This window comes from Gigantopelta aegis, chromosome 10, assembly GCF_016097555.1.
Source record: "Gigantopelta aegis isolate Gae_Host chromosome 10, Gae_host_genome, whole genome shotgun sequence".
NCBI lineage: Eukaryota > Metazoa > Mollusca > Gastropoda > Neomphalida > Peltospiridae > Gigantopelta > Gigantopelta aegis.
Genome location: NC_054708.1, coordinates 23,431,218 through 23,452,275, shown reverse-complemented (window position 1 = coordinate 23,452,275; position 21,058 = coordinate 23,431,218). Strand labels below are relative to the sequence as shown.

Below are 21,058 nucleotides of genomic sequence, written 5' to 3'. Positions count from 1 at the left end.
TCTTGCACTCCTCTTTGCAAATGTTTCACTTCAGGTTGTAACAATTTCTATGACAATGAGTATGATGACACAGAGCTATAAGGCTGCATAAATGATCTGTGTTCCATGAGGGCATCTTACCAGCCTAGTATAGATTAATCCTGCTTATTGGTGTCTATTTGTACTTGTTTTACACTATAGACTTTTATTGCTTGTATTAGTATTTAGTATTCTAGCGCTTGTATAGTTTTACAGCTATGAGTAAATTCTTCTCTTCGCTGGAAAGTAATTTGTGTTGAGTTTGTATTTGCAAATGACCTTGCCTTCTACTGCTAATTCATCTGAAATCCTTATAATCGGACTCGGCACCATCAAAAATATTCAATTAAGCACAGACATAATTAAAATCCGCCAATTAGTTCCTGAGATACCACATTAGGCCTGTCTGGTGACGGCCATTTTGAAAAGGGCCCGAAAAGGGGGTTGCAGGGTCCGAAAAATTCGGACCCTAAAGAATTATTTTTGATTTTTTATCCAAGATGGTACCAAGCCTGCAAAAATATCACTTTTAGCACAAAATATCCTATGGGACACTGTTTCGTACATATCAGTCTGCACTATGCTGAGCTTTGCAAAAATTAGAATGTTTTATAGCGTGATGACTTTAAAGGGGCAGTATTGTTTCATGGTTTAGAATGCAGACAGGACTATATAGCAGACAGGACTGAATAGCAGACAGGAATGTGTAGCAGACAGTAATGTATAGCAGACAGGACTGTCTAGCAGACAGGACTGTGTAGCAGACAGGACTGAATAGCAGACAGGCAGGACTGTATAGCAGACAGGCAGGACTGTGTAGCAGACAGGACTGTGTAGCAGGCAGGACTGTGTAGCAGACAGGCAGGACTGTGTAGCAGGCAGGCAGGACTGTGTAGCAGGCAGGACTGTATAGCAGTCAGGCAGGACTGTATAGCAGACAGGACTGTATAGCAGGCAGGACTGTGTAGCAGACAGGCAGGACTGAATAGCAGACATGCATGTGTAGCAGACAGACAGGACTGTATAGCAGACAGGCAGGATTGTATAGCAGACAGACAGGACTGAATAGCAGACAAGACTGTATAGCAGACAGGACTGAATAGCAGACAGGCCTGTCAAGCAGACATGCCTGTATAGCAGACAGGACTGTATAACAGATAGGCCTGTATAGCAGACAGGACCGAATAGCAGATAGGCCTGTATAGCAGACAGGCCTATATAGCAGATAGGACCGTATAGCATATAGGCCTGTATAGCAGACATGACTGTATATCAGACAGGACTGTATAGCAGACATGACTGTATAGCAGACAGGACTGTATATACAATGCCCTTTGATATTGTCATCATGGAACATTAGCTATAACGCAACATCAGTCCACTGAGTGGAATAAATACTATGATCCTTCTATCTGCTATATATCATGCGGATGTTTTCACCTCCACCCTCGAGTTACATTCCTTCCCCCGTTATAGAAAGTAAAATATGAATACCTTCTCGCCACCATGAACCGATGGATCTGGTCACTGAAAAAAACACAGCATATCTAAACCAACGACGAATAACGTGTTGTTTTTTTCTCCCTTAATAACATAAGCAGGAATTTTGATATGTTGTATCTTGACTGACGTAACAGACCACATGAAAATGTGCGTTGTATTTTCAAAATGTAACCATACAAAATATAGTACCAAATAAAATGTGTATTATCATAATTATACTAGTAATATACAATTAATTTATTGTTACATAATTTATCCTTACATTATTATTCAATAGTCGATGGGTTTGGTGGGGGTTTTCTTGTTGTTGTTGTTGTTTTGTTTTGGGGGGTTTTTGGGGGGTGTTTTATGTTTGTTTTTGGTTTTTGGTTTTTTATGGAGGGGGGGGGGGGGGTTGGTAGGGTCTGTCTTGGGTTGCCGTCTAACATCCATTCAATCATATATTACAAGAAAAAATCCAAACCATTCAAAATTATATTACCTCTTCTTTTCTTTATTCCAAACATCAAGGCATTCTGAAAAACTATAATGAAAACATAATTAGTGATTTTCAGAAAACACTACAGATTATACCCTATCCATGTACATACCATGGTTTGACATCCAATAGCCGATGTATTTTTCGTGCTGGGGTGTCGTTAAACATTAATTCATTCATTCATTCATTCATTCATTCTATCCATGTACAGATATCAAACGTGTTCATATGTCAGAACGTGGAAAGTACAAAGTCTATATCCCACCCCAAGTCATTAACATGTCAAGACAAATTCGAAGTCGACAACCTATCATGTCAGGCCCCAAATCACTAACCTACCAAATAAGTTCTAACTCAGTAGGCTATTAGGACAAATCCCAAATCAGTCACCCACTATCAAGGCATGTACAATGTACTAGGTAAACAAAACAATATGTATTACACACACATGCACGCACACGTGTACATATATATATATATATATATATATATATATATATATATATATATATATATATATATATATATATAAATTACGATTAGCTACTCGGTTACGAAGTACTGTTGTAACAACTTTGTCTAGTTTTGTACGGATGTTTCGAGTTACTGTACAGAATGATTATTATATTGTAAATTGTACAATCCGTTGAGTCCTGACAGATTCTGAGTCGTTCAGAGTCCATATTTCCCAAGGTACCTTAACGTTAGGATATCGTAAAACCATCGTAAGCTGTAGCATCAGTATGGTGTCTGCTGTAGTGGTGTCATAGCCTACGGATGTCGAAAACCTCTAGCCTCATTTAGACATACTCGATTCAGGCAAACTCATTTGAGCTAAACTCTCAATTAGTTAGACGCACCTGAAATCAGACCCAAACACACTCACACTTACACTGGAACACTTGCAGATTATCGTCATCTGCTTTCGAAACAGTCATACACTTTCAAACGCATTCAAGTCAGCCAGGTCTGACTTCCTCAAAACAAAATAAGACGCACTTGTCTCAAGTCTTGAGTCAAACGCAGTCAAATAGAGTCAAGACATAGGTGATCAAAACGCTTTACATATATATAATAAAGACTTCAAAATTGGCAATATATATACTCTGTCAAAAAAGAAACGCATAGGCGAAATATTCATGGAATTATCTCTTGTATACAAAGTGGCATAATTTTGTTATTTATGATCGTATCACAGTAAAATTTGACACGAGTATGTAACAATGGAGTGGAGGCGTTTTCGTGACCAAACAGCGTCGCACGAGGGCGCTGAAATCAGTACCTTGTGTGGCCACCAGCAGTAGCTATCACTGCGCGACATCTTCTTGGCATAGACTGAATGAGCGTCTGAATCCGGGCACGTGGAATCCTAGCCCATTCTTCCTGCAGTATATGTGACAGTTGCCGCAGCGGGTCACGCTGGTGTACACGTCTGTTCAGTTCGTCCCATAGATGTTCAATGGGGTTGAGATCTGGCGATCTTGATGGCCATGGCAGCACAGTAATGTTCTCATTCTGTAGGAAATCCATTGTTACACGTACCTTATGCGGCCTGGAATTGTCCTGCTGAAAGAGTTCTCTCTGTGGATCCAAAATGGGAAGCATGTGAAGGCGAAGAATTTCATCCCGGTAGCGTACAGCTGTCAGGTTGCCTTGAACGAACACAAGTTCACTTCTGCCGGTGTATGAGATGGCTCCCCACATCATGACACTCCCTCCACCGAATCTGTCAACTTGGGCGACGCAGTTGTTGGCAAAACGTTCATTGCGGCGTCTGTAAACACGTTGTCGTCCATCACGTCGCTGTAGAAGGAAACGTGACTCGTCGCTGAACCATACTCGCCGCCAGTTTCCCAAGTTCCACCCCTGTACATTCGTGCACCAGGGAACACGTAAATGTCGATGTTGACGTCGTAGGACGGGGCCAACATGCGGTCTCGTAGCCCATAAACCAGCTTCTCTAAGTCCGTTCCGAATGGTTTGTGCAGACACCCTTCTAAAACCAGATATGCGTCCAGCAGTGTTCGTTGCTGTGGCAGTTCGGTGACGCAAGTGCAGAACCCGGATGTAGCGATCTTGTGCTGCACTTGTTATGCGAGGTCTTTCACTTCTGGGCCAGTCTTCACCTGATTGAAACTGCTGGTACCTGTCCCATAGACGCGAAATGATGCACTGATGGACGTTCATGTGGTGTGCCGCAAGGCTCAATGGGTAGGTGTAAACCACTTGCACCGACCAGTGACCCATAACTGGTTCAACAAAGGCCATGGTTTGTGCTATCCTGCCTGTGGGAAGCGCAAATAAAAGATCCCTTGCTGCTAATCGGAAAGAGTAGCCCATGTAGTGGCGACAGCAGGTTTCCTCTCAAAATCTGTGTGGTCCTTAACCATATGTCTGACGCCATATAACTGTAAATAAAATGTGTTGAGTGCGTCGTTAAATAAAACATGTGGCGTGCGACTGCTAACTGCGATTTACCTAACTGGAGGCGGCCTATTGCAATGTTTCGATTCGGCAGGCTCAAGCTCTATCCTAACCGGCCGACAGATGTGTATGTCGCGTCGCACGCGTGCGGTTAGGATGTAGCAATTGAAATCAATGATTTCTAAAATAATCGCTCGCATCGCTCGCGGCCGGTTAGGATACAGCTTTAGTCTTGGCATCTTGTAACTCGTCTACGTCGAAATGGAAATGAGGCATCTTTGAGAGCATTGCAGTTTTAAATACCCACCACTACCCCAATCTTTTCCCCGAATTTCACGTGCATCCTCTAAAATCTGACAATTTCACGCCGATTTCCTGCAATTATCGTACAACGTGCCACAACGTACGTTAAATTAGTTTTAGGGTGCATGCTGTCCCATTCCAGGAACATTAACAAACATGGTCATTCAGCAAAATTATACAAAAAAATCCCGATATTTTGCAAAATCAAACACGTTTCTTCTTTCTCTATCACCTATGCGTTGGGTTTTTTTGTGTTTTTTGACAGAATATAACATATATATATATATATATATATATATATATATATATATATATATATATATATATATATATATATATATATATATATATATATATATATATTATAATAAAACTATGTTGGGATAGTTATTAAGAAGGATAATACAGAGTACTGAAAACAGAACAATTATAGCATACACAAACAATAATATAACTATTAGTATTCATACCAAGTAAAAGGATGAAGACAGTCCCCAGACGCATGATATCTGGTACGTATAATCTGCAAAAACAAAAACAGTTTTAAGATATACCTTCCAATGCATCCATAGCAACAAAAAATACATTTATGGAACTAAAACTATTTAAAAATAATCACGTATTGTGGAATATAGGGCTGTTGGGTATTTGATTTACCTACAACTTAAAAAATGTTATTAAATAAATTAAAACTACCACAAAACAAAAAAGAAGAAAAACCCATCATATTTGAATGTCGTACATGAAATAGTTTATATATTTTTGTCGAAAATAACCTCCCTCATGCCAAAAGTCAACAAAAGGGACTAAATGTTCAACGTACACACACTCCGCAAATAAAGTTTCTAAAAATAAAATTCAAATAATCCAGCATAAAACATATTCGGTAGGTTCAGATATATAAAAGATAATACTCAGTTATTGAGTATGCAATCATGCAGACATGCACGCACATACATATACATAAAGTTTGAGTTTCTTTTAAAAATTCCTCTTGATTAATTATTTTTGTCTTCCATTTTCTAGCTGTAATTTTGTCTTGATTATCTGTAGTAATAAATTACAGAACTATTTATGCATTTTCTCGTTCTTCAATCCACTGTCCCTTTGATCTTGTATAATGACCGTTAGGTTTTTGTGGGTTTGTTTTCTTAATTCTGTTTTTTGGGGGGGGTTTTAACTTTCTGTTGATAGTCTTCTGTTCTTCCAAGGCTTTAATTACATCACATATATTTTTGTATTATGGTGGTGGTGGGGGGGGGGGGGGGGGGGGGGGGGGTCATTTGTAAACATAAAATACTCATTTGGATTTCATCACTGAGGGTCATATTTATCTTATTAAAATTACACACTGGTACAGTTCTTGGCGTATTTCTTTATTAATTGTTAATTTTGAGATTTCTACATATTCTCCATCTTTTTGTAATGAATGCTTACATGTTCAAAGCTCTGTTCTTTTCCGGTTTTCTTTTTGTTTTCGTTTTTGGATTTAATATTATGGATAAACTACTCCTTAATGATCTAATCCATAGCCATTTTCAGTTGTTATTTTTCAACAAAGTTTATTTACACTTTTTTCTCCCTTAATTTTAGTTACTTTCAAGGCAATAGGCTATTGCATAATAGAAACTGAATAAACTGATATTTATTTTAATGCATATTCTGAATATAATAAATGTTAAATGTCCCCTAATTACATGTAATAAAATTTTACCTTTAGTCGTAACCTTTCCAAATCAACAGATGCTATTATCAAACCGCATGCAAGAATAAACAAACAGTAATAATGTACATATTACTGCGTCGTGTCTCGCAGATCTTCATTCTACAAGGAAGTTCCTGTAATCCATTGTTCTGTTCTAGGTCGGAAGCGTAATACTTCACCATAGCGGTTTTATCGGAAACATTACAATGGCAATTAGTGTTTGTGTTCCGGTGGGATTCGAGTAGAGATGCGACACATACACTTACACACAAACGCGCATACCCTCGCAACCTAAATCAAACAATCAACCAAGTGGTTTAACATGCTAAGACCCAGTTAAAAAAAGATTAACCACGCTCGTTGTTCGAACAAACTCTTACATAACCAAACCGATTGAGGGTGGAGCTCTTTTTGGCGGGTTATGAAAATGTTTGAATAACACAGTGAAAAGACAACCTGAACACGCACAAAACCTTTAAAAATGGCTATAAATTCCTACGGGAACACATTGCAAATTTCGTACTGTCACCAATACACCTCGCATACTTTCGACGCCGGTCGGGGTGCTGGTGGTACCTTACACTTGCCAGTGTACGCGCTCACGCATTCTCCCTCCCCAACTTTTGTTTGTCTTGGATACACGACCTGGCAATAGTGAGAATTTGCGCCCATGACAGGCGTGCGCTATAGCAACTTGCTCTGAATGTGCACGTTAAACATCTTAGGGGCGACATAGCCCATTGGTAAGGCGCTCGCTATATGCGCGGTCTGTTTGCGGTCGATAACCGTCGGTGAGCCTACTGGGCTATTTTTCGATCCAGCCAGTGCACCACAACTGGTATATCAAAGGTCGTAGTATGTGCTATCCTCTCTGTGGGGTTGTGCATATAAAAGATCCCTTGCTACTAATGGAAAAAAATGTAGCGGGTTTTCTCTCTAAAGATTTACTGTCGAAATTAGTAAATGTTTGACAACCAATAGCCGATGTTTAATAAATCAATGTGCTCTAGTGGTGTCGTTAAACAAAACAAAACAAACAAACGTTAAACATTTTTAACTTAAACTTGAACTTTAACATACGCACAGGCTTACACACAAGATATGAGTACTTGTTGATATGGACGGTCACATGCACGCGCGCGCATGCACACACACACACACACACACACACAAACACACACACAAAGACGCCCCCTCACAAAATACACACACACACCACGATCTCGAGAGGATATTTTTGAAAGATTGCATCTATATTATGTGGTTCTGAATGTTCTAGGAAAAAAAACCTGCATCGAATATAGCCATCAAATTTAAAGGGACTATCCCGAGTTTGCTACAATTGTAGGTAGCACCAAACCAAATAACTCCCTGCTGGGTCAAAGTTCGAGGTGCACCCAACTTTTGACAGAACAGAACAGAACTTTATTTCTCTCAGAGCACCAAACGGTGATGCATTGAGGTGGTTTACAAACGTATATATTGACAGCTGCAGTGTACTATTAACAATTTATGTTATATAATAATTAATTATGGTGTATAATAATAGCAATAATACATAAATGGGTATAATTGTTATATAAAAATAGTTTTAAAGGCAGAGGTGTACTCTAGGCGTGATACATATGATATAATAATACACTGGAAATAATTATAGCATATACATGTTTTTAAAAACAGTGTCAATAGTATAAAGGAACATACATAATTTCTTTGTGGTTGCTAACTTTGTAGAATTCAATAGCTGATAAAATTTGAAAGTGTTAGGTCTGTCGTAGTAGTATTTGTTTAGATATGTTGATCTTTCATTTGTAAAATAAGGACACTGAAATAAATAATGATATTCTCACCTTAAGAAATTTTACAAAGAGGATATATTCTGTCTTATCTTTCAATGGTTTGCCATCAGCCAGTTTCAATTGATAAATAATAATTACTAGTCCGGAATCGAATATAGACTGTCCATAGTTTCTTCAGTAAGTGAAAAAGATAATTTTCGCATGAATGTGTTGATTTGAATATTCTAATACATTCTAATAGGTAATACATTTTGGATAGATATTTAAATTATCATGCCATACCTGTATGTATTGATCGTTTAACCTTTGAGACACAATATGAATGAATGCGTTCTTGTTTATAATATGTTGATTCAACCAATAATTTCCCGTTAGTGTATCTTCTATATCAATTAACTACTTGGCAGTTTCATATAATATAATTCTGTATAATGTTGCGGATATTGTAGAAGCTGTTCCAGTAATCAAAGAGGCCCAAAAGCTAAGCATCCTGGTTTTGATCTTAATATCCAGAGGGAAAACACCCAGTTCGCCATAAATCATAGGTAGTAGAGTCTTTTAAAACAATTAACTGTATTTGTTCAATATTTTGATTATTGCTAAATCCCCATACTTCTGAAGAATATAATAGAATTGGAACAATAGTACTATCAAAAATGCGTACCTGATAGTCTATACGTAAATTAATTTTCTTTTACTTCTAATCTTTAACAAAATCATTCCTTTTTTGGCTTGCGATAAAAGCGTCTTTTTTTCTTGAAGAAATGATCCATTTCTACAAAATACCATGCCTAGGTTAACACCACAAGTCCTGTGATTGATGATAAATAAATGTGAGTGTGTTGGTCGTAAAAACAAATTAGTTTCATCTGGGCGAACAAATGTGTGCAATTTTATTTCATCTAGTGCCAATGTGTAAAGTAGCTTTGTGATTGAAACATGTATGGGGTACCTGTAAAGAAACGTACTCACATTTTGTGTGGAACAAAGTTAGTCATAGATGCTACCCGTTATCTCTTAAATGAGCAGCTTTACTCCCATTTATTTCTGATTCACTTTAAGGGTGGGGGCGGTAGTATTTATATCCGTGGCGTTTATGTCGATTGATACGCTGCAGGTAGGAGTTTTTAGCCACATATGTTACTATTTCGTCTATGGGATTTGATGTGGTGGTATACACCCTGTAACATGTTTACAATATATAGAGCTTTTTTACATATTAGAGATATTGTCTTGTTTAGTTTATCAATGTCTGTATATACAAAACTGTATTTGTTGTCGTTCTGATGTTTGTAGTAACCTCTCTATCAATCAAGACTAACGTGTCGCTGTGAATACATCAGAAAATTGTACAGAAGGGGCTGTACCACAGGCGCACGGGCTCCCATTTTGTAGAGAGGAAGACGGGTTTCTGCCCGATTTAAACGAAAAGGCCCGAATCTGAATAACAACGTTTATCTTTTAAGCGTAACTACCAAACAGCTATATAGGATTACAAACGAATCACTACTCATTGTCTCGTGGATTACAACTAATTTCGCGGGTAGAATGATAGAAATACATGGTTTAAAGGTCTCAGGTTAGCCCATTGTGCATGTATATCTCTTCCGTTTTTACCCGAATTTGAGGATTTGCTTCGGCACTAGGGGGGAAATGCCCCCCCCCCCCCCCCCACCCCCCCCCCACCCCATCTCGTACGCTTATGGCCTGTGCCGTTGCGAGCGAGTGATGCTATTCCTGAAAAAATATTTTTTTTAAAAAGAAAATCAGCATGGTGCATGGGAGGTGAGACCACCGAATCCCCACACAAAACCACCACCCCGCATCACCCCCTGCCACCTCAACCGACACACTCAACTGTATTCAAATGTGTAACGTGGTCGTCCGGCAAAGAACCAAACAAAAGTATGAATTTTGTCATTTAAAATATATCGCCAATTTTTGGAAAGGCCGTCATTGTTCTCTTTAATCCATTAAGACCGGCCTCGGTGGCGTCGTGGCAGGCCATCGGTCTACAGGCTGGTAGGTACTGGGTTCGGATCCCAGTCGAGGCATGGGATTTTTAATCCAGATACCGACTCCAAACCCTGAGTGAGTGCTCCGCAAGGCTCAATGGGTAGGTGTAAACCACTTGCATCGACCAGTGATCCATAACTGGTTCAACAAAGGCCATGGTTTGTGCTATCCTGCCTGTGGGAAGCGCAAATAAAAGATCCCTTGCTGCCTGTCGTAAAAAGAGTAGCCTATGTGGCGACAGCGGGTTTCCTCTAAAAAAAGTGTCAGAATGACCATATGTTTGACGTCCAATAGCCGATGATAAGATATTATCTAGCGGCGTCGTTAAATAAAACAAACTTTACTTTTTTTACTTTAATCCATTAAAGACACCCCTCTTTTTGCCACCATGCTGTAATTTAAATTTTCAAACATTCATATATTTTAAAAGTATACGTAATTACCGTTATTAATTAATTAACTTATTTTATTTATACAAATATTTAAATACCAGTGTTCTATAAACACTATGATTAGTCACTGTTTACGCCTATCACTTAGTATGCAGACTATATTTTAAAGTTAGCTTATAGTCTGTTTGCCAAACTAATTTTTGGCTGAGCCTTGCACTTCGGAACCCACACTTACTGTTCTTTGTGGTTTTAACATCTTTGGAAGATGCTGGGTAGTTCAAAATTAATTCCTCGACCTCTAAAATTCTGTCATAGACATCAACAGTTTCTTTATATGTAATAAAGTATCCAAGTTCTGTGTTCTGGCAGCCATCTTAAAGATTTCAAAATGCTCAAGTGTGCCAAGTTTGCACCCCTCTGATCCTCAGTCAGTACCTTCCAAAGATGCAAAAACCGCAGAGAACAATTGTGGATACTGAACTGCAAAATGTTGTGCCTTGGTAAACAGACTATTGTGTTGGGACTATTTTGTACTTTCACCGAATTTATTTTGCATTAAAATACAATTTTAAAACCTTTTTCTACGTGTATGATAATTAAGACGTTTCTGTTTTGATTGAATTAAAGAGAATGTCCTGACTTTTCGACCAACAAAATCTTTTAACAACTAAATTTATATACTAAATAGAGATAATACATGAGTGGCCGTTAGATACCATTTATCTCATAACGAGTTCTTTTAAAATGTATCTAAAGAGCGAAAGCGAGTTTGATACGTTTTTAAACAACGAGTTGTGAGATAAATGACGTCTAACGGACACGAATGTATTATTCTATTTCTTACATATCCTCAAAAACCAAGTTTTAAGCACATTTTAACATCTTTTTCGACTAAAATTTATTTAACAGCCGTTGCACTTGTAGCTAACTTACGCATCACAGACCCATGATTGTCAGGTTAACTATACGCCACAATGTAATCGATGTCCATCGTGTGGTGTTTCATTGGATTTATGGCAGTTGTGACCTGGTCATCACCTAGGAGCAGCCAGCCGTATGTCTTGAAATTGTTAGCACACGTACATGTGTAAACAACAATGTGTTATAAAAAAAAATAACGCATGGTGTTCTCACCAACAGGTGTGTAAGAAATATAGTTTCTTGTATAGAATATCGATCTCTGTATCTTCGTACATACGAGGGGCGGGACCACAACTGGTATATCAAAAGCCGTGGTATGTGTTATCCTGTCTGTGGGTTGGTGCATATCCCTTGCTGCTAATCGAAAAGAGTAGCCCATGAAGTGGCGACAAAGGGTTTCCTCCCTCCATATCTGTGTGGTCCCTAACCATATGTACTCCGCCATATAACCGTAAATAAAATGTGTTGAGTGTGTCGTTAAATAAAACATTTCCTTTCTTCCTTCCTCTAAGACTATAATATGTCAAAATTACCAAATGTTTGACATCCAATAGCCGATGATTAATAAATCAATATGATCTAGTGGTGTCGTTAAACAAAATAAACTTTGTTTTCGTACATACGACATAAACTTAAGTTTGACATAGTACAAACACTAGGACGATCAGAAACACATTTAATATAAAGCAGATGATATTTTATGCAGAATGTTATTTTTATTTGATATGTAATGTTAGTTATTAAAACGTCAGTTAGTCAGAAACAAATTCAGGACAGTCCCTTTAAATTAACGGATTCTATTCGGTTTACCGAATACATTTTATGTAGGCCTTCATTCTATATCTATGTTGCAGTGCACAGGTTTTGAGTACCCCGTTAACAACGAAAATGGAGAGTAAATGAATGAATGAATGTTTAAAGACACCCCAGCAAAAAAATACATATCGGCTATTGGGTGCGATATAGTATATTAAAATATTATTTATATAAGTATGTAAAACCACAGTGTAAGGCGCTGTGTGTGTGGGGAGTATAACACAATACAAATATCAAGGTAAATATTTTTTTTAAACTTTGTCTAGAAATCAAAGTGCTTTAAAAACTTTAATATTAATTTTGATTGGAATTTAAAAGATTCCAAAACATTTCTGTTACCAAATATTATGTCATTTCTCGTCGACTTCAGATGGTCAAACTCCATCAAAATGTGGCGCACTGTCAGTGTACACTGACAATTTTCACACTGTTTAATTTTTGTTAAAATTGATAATTGATCAGACCAGTATGGAAGCATATGTATAAAACATATGACAAAACGTCATGTGTCATGTATGGTTGCTACTGTAGGTGGGTATACATGCAAAACAATTAAGCAGATGACTCCTTGAATTTAAAACAAAACACAGTTAAGTAAATACTATTGCCATATCATTTATTTAAAAATAGTTTTTAAAATATTTAATGAACATTATTTGAGGAATTCTGTTTACGTTACTTCGACTGTTTCGTAAAGTATAAAATATACAAATGTCTAAAAACATACAATGTTATCACTTCAGTCAATAGAAGCCAAACCTATAATACATATATGCAGCTGAGTTTTATCTTATATAATATTTAAAAAACATGCATACGCATTAGGCATATAATCAAAATAAACTGAAATTCTGTACAGCAAAAGTAAAAAAGTCAAGACAAATTCTGTTATGGAAAAGTGACGCTTCCTATATTATGTGACCTCTAGATGAACTCTCGCCTGATCCAGGTACCAATTGGATTATCCTGAAAACACATTTTAAATAAAATATTACTACAGTGATATAGTATATCCAGTGAAAACGTATTTAAAACTTAAAGATTATTAATATATTCTCGTATGTCGACAGACGTTTTGCAATATTTTGTATGACAAACAAAACACAATGTATAAAATTCGTTTTAAACAGAGTATCACTACAGTGATACCATATATCCAGAAATACATTTTTAACACTCAATTCTTACTGAGGGGGCGGGACATAGCCCAGTGGTAAAGCGCTCGCTTGATGCGCGGTCGGTCTAAGATCGATTCCCGTTGGTGTGCCCATTGAGTTATTTTTCGTTCCAGCCAGTGCACCACGACTTATATATTAAAGGTTATGGTATGTGCTATCCTGTGTGGGATGGTGCATATAAAAGATCCCTTGCTCCTAATCGAAAAGATTAGCCCATGAAGTGGCGACAACGGGTTTCCTCCCTCAATATCTGTGTGGTTTATAACCATATGTCCGACGCCATATAACCGTAAATAAAATGTGTTGATTGCATCGTTGCGTTTTGCAGTATCTTTTATGAAAAACAAATCACGATGTTAAAGTTTGTTTTGTTTAACGACACCACACTAGAGCACATTGGATGTCAAACATTTAGTAATTTTGACAGAAATTAAACTCGCAACATTTTTTCCATTAGCGCAAGGGATCTTTTATATGCACCATCCCCCAGACATGATAGCACATACCACGGCTTTTGATATACCAGTCGTTGTGCACTTAATAAGGGTCCCCTGTATTTTATTAGATGACTTGAGACAATAGTAATACGGCATGGTATGACTTAATATAGGTCCCTTTGTTATCAAATTATCCCTGAATTGACTTGATTTATTTTAAAACCTAAAAAAAAAAAAAATGTTTTAGGGAATGTGCCGTGGAATTTTTTTAGGAAGCGTACGTCTGCATTTTAATACATTTTTTAAATTACATTCACCCATAAATAAGATAAATTGTTCTGTATGTATGTATTATTATCATCATCATCATCATCATTGCAATTCAAGTCGGGTATTACAATATCATCATCATCATCATCATCATCATTATTACTATTACAATTCAAGTCAGGTATTACAATACAGATAATATATTACAACTGAGGACACTACATGACTCAAACCTTTATACGTCAGCTTGGCGCACGTGAAGCCGTCTGCCTGAAGTATGTAATCGTTCTTGCAGATGCACGTGCTGCCTCCCTTTATCGTCTCACAGATATGATCGCACCCACCCTGGATCTGGTTACAGTATTCCCTAGCTGAAATAGTCATAATAGAAAACGAACGTACTATGTATTATCGTTCTTGGATGTTTAGCACAAGACGAAACCGTAAATTGAAATTAGCCTACGGCTAGTCTTCATTTGATTGACTGTTTGCTGTTTAAACTCACAGGGTTCCAATTTCAATTTTGGGGGGACACGGCAAGTGTAACCTTCGGTTTAATATAAAACATATGGGCACCAAGGCAGGTTGGAGGGGCATGAAGGCAACATTTTCCTTTAAAAGGGGGACACAAAGGCAACTTACTTTCTATCAAGTTTCTAAGACAAAAATTATTTCACCTTATGGTCTTGGACTCTGATACTTATTTTTGATACAGATGTATGCCATAATAATGTATTTTACAAAGTTAATAACATGTAGCATATATGCTACATTTTTTCTTAAATGCTCGAAGTAGCAGATATTCTACATTATTAAAATATATACAAATTTATGAACATTCAAAAATCAACATGGAAATGTTCAATATACACTAACACCTGTAAGTTGAATGAATATGATAATTATTGGTATTGATTTTGAGTACTTGGACACTAGAAGGTTAAAATAAATGAATACGTCAAATATGCGGTCATGGTACAAAACTGGCTTGACAGAATGAAGTATGTTCTTAACTGCAACATCCCAATCATCTTGTCAAGTCGAAAAGATATATACACAAATATGTAATTCACAAACACTATATTTATAAATGTTGTCAACTTAAATTTCTGTAAGTAACGTCATTTTTATGGGAATTTTAGCACGTTTTGTTTAACTGTTATGGTTTGTCATTTTTAAATAAAACAAATGCTGGGTTTAAAAAAAAAAAAAATAATAATTCCAAAGGGCACAGTGGCAAATCAGATAAGGCAGCGCAGCATTTTTGTTGCTGTCGACACCTTAAGATTTTAGGGGCATAACGGCAAGTAAGGAGGGCACTGACGACAATTGCCGTCGATGCCGTGGTGAAATTCGAACCCTGTAAACTCACTTTACAAAATATTTTAAAACTACTGTAAATAGCGCTTATTTTAATCCAAATCACCAAAGAAAAATGCAAAGATTGTTTATCAGAAAGACAAAACCGTAATACATGATTAGGACCGTATCTCTTCGAATAGACCTTTGGCAAAATAGTGACCGATTCTATAAACCTCTATCTATCCGAAACCCTCCTCCTGCACACGCGCCTAAAGATACACCACAAAGTAAGACAAAGATTAACAAAATTATTATTATTCAGGCCGATAGGAACCGAGGGACTGGGGCAGTGTACAGAACTGTATTGTGTTGGGGTTTTTTGTTCTCTGTATAAATAAAGATACAAATATCGCTTTTGTTTCCCCTCCCTGTGCGCTCAGAAACAACCTGCTTTAATTACCTGGCTAAAGTTTACCATGGATGTTTTCTTAATATAAAAATACGTCCGAAATATTATGGTAATGCCAAGGTTAGAACCCTTAGCTCACTACCTTACATAGTATGAAAACATAATAAGTTCATAATCTATCAACAAGGTAACTGTTTAGTCCTGCAGTAACCCAGACAACCTTGCAGTAAAGTTTCGTTGCAGTCCTTGTATCTTTAAAGGGTGCCACCCTGGTACCTTTGAAATTATAGAAATTTGTTTTTTTTAACCTTATCTCCATGAATATACATATTGTTATATATATATATAATAGGATCAAGTAAATGACGTCTTCAGGATATTCTTTTATGTAAAAATAAAAATGGAGCCAAATGAAAATAAAACGCATTATGAACTTGACCTCGATTACTTACGAATACACATAGGTTCTTTGGTGACCTTGTGGTTTATTGTCCCAAGAGGACATAAATGACAGAACGTGCTTCCCTCGCGAGGTTGGATGGTCCCTCCTGGACATCTAAAACATGGCTGTAGTCCCGTTGATGAATATTCATGAGGCTTACAAGCGTCTGAAACAAAAAGGTTGGTGTTATGTTAATGTGTTGTCATCATCAGTGAAACTGCAGGTCTCTCACACTTTTGAATTGGGGTACAATAAGAACTCTACAAACCACGCAAATGATATTAAAAATACACAGCTGTAATGACCATGTATTCTCCACTAGAAAACTAGCTATTGGATGTCAATCATTTGGTAATTCTGACATATAAGTCTTAGAGGAAACCCGCTACTTTTTTTCATTAGCAGCAAGGATTTGTTTCATATGCACTTTTCTACAGACAGGACAGCACATACTACGGTCTATATATATATATATATATATATATATATAGTCAAACCTGTCTTATACGGTCACATAAGGGAGTAGATAAAAGTGGCCGCTTAAGTGACAGCTGATTACAGGTTGCCACATACATAGTCTTTAAAACATTTGTTGTTGTTTCTTGTTTTGTACCGTCTGTACTGCTAATTAACGGATGTGTGCTTCACAGTTGACTATAAATCAACTTATGACATGTATCTTTCAGAAAAATGCAAATGGAATGTACATGTATTAAATTAACCGTTCTCAAGTTTGTTTTCTTTTTCTATTTAATTCCTACTTCATGCGGTGTATTGTCATAGTAAGTGGATCTACAAATGTCAAGAGTAGCCTGCCCAGAGGCAATTAGATGCATTGCAGAGTCATATTTTCTTAACTGATACACAGTAGAGATGTCGGGACTGAATGGGTACTAGTATTCCTGAAGGTGTGAAGATCGGTTATTTGCTGCACTTTATCGCTGTTGTTAAAATATCCCTTTTGTATAATAGTACACATTTAATGTGCCCGCTTAATACAGGTATTTTAGCGATTTGGGATCCGATTTTGGTGACCGCTGGCCGCGTTAGACAGGTGACCGCTTATTACAGGTGCATTTACATTATAAATCGTTTGGGAGAAAAAACAATGAGCGCTTAAGGTCGTTGACCGCTGATTACGTGGGGCACTGGTTAGGCGGTGGAAAAACACACCAAGAATGAATCCACCAAGAGGATTTGATCCTTCCACCCAGTATAGGCAAGGAATTGAAGATATGTTTAATGTTAAATTACCGGGAAGTTGATGTCCAACATATGGTTATTTCGAAAAACAAATCGTAAAAATATGAACAGTACCCACCTTAAATCAGTAAGTCCGATAGTAGAATGTAGAGACTTAAGGCGATTTGAATGCCAAGATCGCTATTTAAAACTGGGCCTTGGCGAACAATGTTGTCTGGAATGGAGTTTGAAAGTATATTTTCTTCATTAGTTTATCCTACTAAAGTCTATATTATTATTATTTTGTTCTATGACAAACTAAAGTTATTACATACCCATACATCTAGCTAAGGTTTTGGTCCCATTGCCGAGAGTGGAGGTCCCCGGGGGACATGCTATGCAAGACGTCTGTCCCTCGATTGTTTGATATTTGCCTTTGGGGCAAGGCATACACAGGTCCTGATTTTTCTTGTGAAAAGTTCCCACACCACAGGCAACTAAAAAAAAAAGAAATTATTAGAGGAAAAATCTGTGTAAGCTTTTTGCAGTATGTTGAAATAGTGATTCGTGAGTACATTACATCCATTGCATCGTCCTTGGGAGTAGCAGTCCTCATGCGGTCGTCATACAGATCTAGTAGATAGAACGTGTCATCCTGTGGGTGGCAGTTCTTATACAGGTAAAGTAGAAATGATGTGTCATTCGGGGGAGTGCCATTCCTCCTATAGTTCAAGTAAAAATGATGTGTCATTCTGGGTGTGGCAGTCCTATATGTCAATAGATAGGATGATGTATCGTTCCTGGGAATGGCCGTCCTCATACAGACCAACTAGAAAGGAAGGAAATGGTTTATTTAACAACGCACTCAACACATTTTATTTACGGTCATATGGCATCAGACATATGGTTAAAGACCACACAGATATAAAGTGATCGATCCTAAACTTCTTTATCACTGGGCTATGTCCCGCCACAAGTAGAAAGGACGTGTCATCCTGGTGAGTGGCAGTTATACAGATTAAGTAGAACGGACGTTGTGTCATCCTGCGGAATGGCATTCATCTCAAAGGTCAAGTAGAAAAGATGTGTCATCCTGGACAGTGGCAGTCCTCTTTCAGATCACGAAGAAATAACGTATCATCATTGGGAGTGGCAATCCTACATGTCAAAGGTCAAGTACAAATGATGTATCGTCCTGAGAGTGGCAGTCCTCATATATCTAATAGAAAGGATGTATTATCCTGGTGAGTGGCAGTCTTCCTATGGGCCAAGTAGAAATGATGTGGTGTCACCCTGAGAATGGCAGTCCTCCTGTAGGTAAAGTAGAAAGTATTGTCATCCTGAGAAATGGCAGTCCTACATTTTAAATAGAAAGGACGTTTTGTCATCCTGGGGAGTGGCAGTCCTGCAGTCAACTAGAAAGGACGTTGTATTTTCATTGGGAGTGGCCGTATAGCTAAATACGAAACACCTGACAGATTAATTGGAGTAGTCATGACGTTGTCAAAACGCCATTTTGCCTCTTGTCTTCTGTAGAGTTACAACTTTGAAAGTGTTAATGTTTCAATTATGTAGATATGAGAACAGGAGTTATCGAACTGGTAGATGTGTCCGTCGAACGAATTCGATCCTACAATCCAATAACATCAAGTAGGTTCTTTATTTTTTAAGAGCAAAAACCGCACACCCTTTTTTGGTATAAAGTATACACTTAATAAATGTAAAGCAAGAAGACATGTTGATATGGCGTCGGACATATCAATAGGACCACACATATAATAGTAGAAGAAACCACACAATGGACTACTCTTTCCGATTAGCAGCAAGGGATCTTTTATATGCAGCATCCCATAGACCAGATAGTACGTACCTAACGCTGGCATCATCTAAAATAGTAGAAAGTAAAAGATCTAAAATACTAATAACAACTGCCTATATACATACCACATCTTCCATGATACTTCTTGGCATGGGTGAAGCCAGCCTGGCACTGCACCGCCATGTCTAATATTTTGAAGTCATGAAGGGGGAACTCTTCAGACGAGTTGTACAGCGGTCTTGACGTCCTCTGCACTACGGAACTGAGTATTGCACTCGCCTCGTCTGCATTTGCGTTCCTGGCACTTACGACGAGATCGAACCGAAGCGTCAAAAGTCGATGTCTAATCATGTTTCTGCCTCCGCTATGGCCAGATGACTTTGGAGCAGTAGTTACACCATTCCCAGATAGCTCTGGGGCACCAGTTAAGCTATTACCAGATAACCGTGGAGAAGGAGTGGATACATTTTCAGATGATTCTGGAACTGTGGTCAAGACATTATCAGGTAATCCTGGAGTATGAGTTAGTTTTGAAGAAGAAGTAAAATAATTTTGAAATAATTTCGGATCAGTAGTTATGTCATTATCGTTGATCTCTTTACCAGCATTGACGTCATTACCAGAGAACCTTAGGGCAGGAGTAAAGTCGTTCCCAGGTAAATCAGAACCAGCTGTCAAGTAATTTTCAGAAACTTCTGGAGTAGTTCTTAAGTAATTTCCTAATATTTCTGGAGCAGGAGTAATGTTGTCTGCAGATAATTCCGGAGTAGTACTCATATCATTCCACTGTGAAGTGGGAGTAAAGTTATTCTCAGTTAACTTCGAAGCAGCAGTCAAGTCTTTTCCAGAAACCCCTGGGACAAAAGGTAAATCATCTCCAGTTGATTCTGAAACGGGAATAAAGTCATCTCCAGACGAAAACTCTGGAGAAGCAGTGATATATGGTCTTGACATATGAAATGTTTCTTCAGAGGCATCTTTGTCTGTAGGTAATCTCTTGTGCCTGATGTAACCTCTGTTTATAGATGACCAGAACCATGGAGGCTTCCTTTTAATTTTTCCATTAGATTCTTTGACAAATGTAAGTATAATATTTTCAGCCTTACAGTCGACGTCACTGCAAGCATGCATGGCCATTTCCAATGCTTTGCTGAAGCTGTTTTTGATCATAGTCTCCGCCTCTTCGTCGTCAAACCGGTTACCAATATAATAAAATTCAGATGATAGGCGATACTCCGATCTGTTTTCAGCAGCTTAAAATATAAACACAATAACAATATTAAACTGTTAAATGACAATTTAGAGAGTTCTATATAGTCCAGAAACATTGGGGTTTAACTTGGAAATAAATAGTACATAGGTGATTTTGTCAAAACATCATTAGTAATAACATCAAAAGTCCCCAAGTTTCCACGGTGTGCTAACTTTACTACAGATGTAAACATAATAATCAACCCATTTTCGTTATCTATCTTAGCGAGAACATTTTTCACATCTGCAGTCTGATTTTTAAATAATGAATAAAAGAAGCCGGAGACAGCAAAATGATTATATGATTCATATAAATTAGAACAAGGAAATGTGTTTGGTGTAGGCCTACTTAAAAATTACATTTTCGATGATAATTGAACGAACTAATACATT

General features: G+C 37.5%; 2 protein-coding genes across 2 annotated transcripts in view; both read right to left on the bottom strand.

Annotated features, from left to right (window-relative positions):
• The window catches only part of LOC121384661 (sushi, von Willebrand factor type A, EGF and pentraxin domain-containing protein 1-like), a 50,044-nt gene extending 43,574 nt beyond the window's left edge, over positions 1–6,470 (bottom strand). The window contains exons 1-4 of the mRNA XM_041515146.1: positions 6,441–6,470; positions 5,197–5,249; positions 2,003–2,044; positions 1,513–1,545 (exon numbers count right to left, since the gene is read on the bottom strand). Of these exons, the coding sequence (XP_041371080.1) occupies positions 1,513–1,526 (14 nt within the window). The 5' untranslated portion in view covers positions 1,527–1,545; positions 2,003–2,044; positions 5,197–5,249; positions 6,441–6,470. The remainder of the gene's footprint in view (positions 1–1,512; positions 1,546–2,002; positions 2,045–5,196; positions 5,250–6,440) is intronic.
• A 6,500-nt stretch (positions 6,471–12,970) lies between these two features.
• Positions 12,971–20,588, bottom strand: LOC121384779. Its single transcript, XM_041515358.1, has 5 exons — positions 19,540–20,588; positions 17,931–18,092; positions 16,424–16,579; positions 14,494–14,631; positions 12,971–13,341 (listed from the first exon to the last, which is right to left on the bottom strand). The coding sequence occupies exons 1-5, from the start codon at positions 20,582–20,584 to the stop codon at positions 13,337–13,339; spliced, it is 1,506 nt and encodes a 501-aa protein (XP_041371292.1). The 5' UTR covers positions 20,585–20,588; the 3' UTR covers positions 12,971–13,336.
• Between the last annotated feature and the right edge of the window lie 470 nt (positions 20,589–21,058).